Below are 2,893 nucleotides of genomic sequence, written 5' to 3'. Positions count from 1 at the left end.
CCCCCCCCCCCCCAGCAGGTGGAGAAAGGGCGGTTTTGAGCAAGAGAATGAAAATGCGATACCACTGCAGCAGGGGGTGCGCCAGCGGGTCCTGCTTGTCCATCTGCTTCTTGATCTCCAGATACGGGGCCTGAAAAAGTCATTGCACGTCTTGATCGTCCTTAAAACTCCCTCTCCTTCCCTTTTCGCAAAAGAAAACTCAGCTGAGCAGGCAGGGATGCTTCCGTCTAGCGACGCTTGAAAGACTGCGGGTGACATGGTGACAGCCACCATCACCCAAGCCGCTCCCCTCCCCCCGCACTCATCGCACATCCCGCTGAGACCTGAGCCTGGCTTCCCTGCACTCGGCCAGGTCCCTATGGGTGACCCCAGGCCCCGCTGGGCCTCCGCTCAAGGACACCGAGGCTGCCACACCACAAACCCACGCGGCCTAGCTTTTCAGTAATTCCCCGCTGACCCTCCTAAACTCCCTGCCCCCACAGTCCTATTTCCACTCCCCCTAATCCTGGCCCCTGGCTGTCCTCTGTTAAAGCGTCAGCCCTCTGTCCCCGGAGGTGAGCTGGCTCCTCTGCAGGCCTCCAGTGACATCTGCCCTGCGCCTTCAAGGGGTCCCTCCCGGCCGGTTCTCTGGGACAGTGACAGTTCTCAGCTAACTTGGAAGCAGAACTTGCAATGGCTACGACTCAAGCTCAGATGTGAGGTAGCGACTTAGGTGTAGATCTTTGCATGAAAAGAAAAAGCAAAATCTACCTAAGAAGAGCCCTTCTCTTACGAGCAATTAAGGGCATTTACCGGTCACAGAACCAAGGGCGATCTGTCTGGGACACGGTAGGTCTATGAGGAGGACGTCCATGCTAGAAAACAGGCGTGTAGTGTGATGGTTATGCGGAGAGGTTTGAAGAAGGTGCCCACGAAACCTGACAGCACCCCACGAGGCGCCCGCGAGAGAGGGTGCTGTTATGTTCATATCTTGATGGGAGTGGAGGCATCAGCGACAGAGCGACTGCCCGAGGTCACGGGCCACATCACTGATGAGCAAGTTCTGCAAAGCGGGCCTCGGACTGGGCCTCCTGGGCTGACTCAGCCGTCTCCGCTGCCTCCACTGCCAGAATAAAGGACGCCGCTCCCGCCAGAGCCGACCCGGAGCCGACCCGGAGCCGACTCAGAGCCGACCCGGAGCCGACCCGGAGCCAGAGGCACAGTTATTTTTATATCCAAGAGTGACCTGGGTCCGGGTGGAGTATAAATACCCCGCACAGAGTCTCTGGTGACCAGAGCTGCCCTTTGAGTGAAATGCTGCAATAGGTGGAAATGCATTTTACTGCATTTTCCTTATGCAAATATATGCGTTAGAACCGGATCCACATAATACAGAACGGTGGGGCATGGAGAAGCAACTGCCAAGGATGCCGAATGAGCAAGGAACGCGCCGTGGGAGTTCAAGGCTCTTGTTTGCCCAGGCCTGGCACGGACCGTTTGTGAGTGAATGGAGGCATGTCTGCCTGCATGAATAACTAACTACCCAGAGCATCCATAATCAAAGTTGTGAACGTAAAGGCGCACTTTTGAAGCACATGTTCATAGACTACAGATGACGGTGGGGATGGGGTGGGGGTGGGGGAGAGAGAGTGGAGCAAAGCCCGTCCCCTCCCCACCCGGGACTCCCTCCTGGAAGAGGAAGTGACCAGGTAACAACGCTCATCAGCCCACGGGCGTCTCTGGGTGTGCCCGCCTTGAACCTGAGCCCATCACATGTGTGGCTGTCCATCTGAGATGATTCATTTCTACTTAAAATGATGAGTTTGAAACCTCTCCCCTAATCTTGGTCAGGGCACCGGGCCCTGTCATTCATGGGCATGCACTTTTCCAAGTGCCGGACCGCACACAGCCCAGTGACAGGTCAGCCTCTCACCACGAACTCCGGTCCTCGCTCACCAACTGTCCCACCAAAGCCTCTCTCCTAAAGGCCAGAAACAGAGCTCAGACCCTCAGGGGTCTGCTGTCTTCCAGAGCTGTTTGGAGGTTCCGTATCACGTCTAAAATATTTACGTACAATTTAAATTTGGTAAAATATTTGTTTTTACCATTGAAATGATGTTTTGAAATTATTCCCACTGATTAAAACTGACCGTCTAGGGCAGTGGTTGGCAACCTGTGGCTCGCGAGCCACGGTTTGCCGACCACGGGTCTAGGGAGAGGGTGCCAGACTTAACCTCTGATATCCCGCCACGCCTCCACGTACTCCAGCAGAGGCAGCACGCCACGCACCGGTGCGGTTTAATTAAAACGCCTCGGCACCGCCGCCTTAATGTTTCTACGATTTAATTATGTCCCCAGGTAACAGGAGAGTCTGCGCTGCGCTGCGCTGCGCTGCGCGGCCGGCATGCCCAGTCTTTTCTCCCCTCAGACATTTTTCAAGTAAGATTTTACTCCAGCAAAGCGGAACTGCCCCAGCCCACAGACGATAGTCTTACCTGCGTCATTTCTCTAATAGAAGTGATGCTGTCCAGTGCTTTCATTACTCGATCGTAATTCTTCTTCTGTGGGAATGGAAAAAAAATAGCATTTTTGCAAGTCTGCACGTTCCTGGAGAAACATATGATTTCTGTGCACGGATTCTCCATAATGTCCGTGTGTGCATGTAAAGGGAAGGCCAAGAAGACGGCCCAAGGATGCGGGACTTACCATGAGCTGAGAGGGAAGAAAAGGAGAAGCAGCGCCAGGCCCCGTAAAGCACATGGAACCATGCCCCGCCCCCAGGGGAGAAACTGTCAATACAGCAAAGACGCTACGCTCCTGATTCTGCCTTTCAACTCCGGAAATGGCGGCCCGATGAATAGACTAAGCATAGGGTCCTTCTCAAATACAAAACCCACGTGGAGTTTCACAACTT

At 54.4% G+C, this 2,893-nt stretch overlaps 1 protein-coding gene across 1 annotated transcript in view; it reads right to left on the bottom strand.

Annotated features, from left to right (window-relative positions):
• PARP8 (poly(ADP-ribose) polymerase family member 8) overlaps positions 1–2,893 on the bottom strand; it is a 203,191-nt gene that overhangs the window by 15,650 nt on the left and 184,648 nt on the right. The window contains exons 19-20 of the mRNA XM_006761802.2: positions 2,475–2,540; positions 63–130 (exon numbers count right to left, since the gene is read on the bottom strand). Coding sequence (XP_006761865.2) covers positions 63–130; positions 2,475–2,540 — 134 coding nt within the window. The remainder of the gene's footprint in view (positions 1–62; positions 131–2,474; positions 2,541–2,893) is intronic.

This window comes from Myotis davidii, unplaced genomic scaffold (genome assembly GCF_000327345.1).
Source record: "Myotis davidii unplaced genomic scaffold, ASM32734v1 scaffold496, whole genome shotgun sequence".
In the NCBI taxonomy this organism is placed as follows: Eukaryota; Metazoa; Chordata; class Mammalia; order Chiroptera; family Vespertilionidae; genus Myotis; species Myotis davidii.
This window is presented reverse-complemented; position numbering and strand designations above follow the sequence as displayed.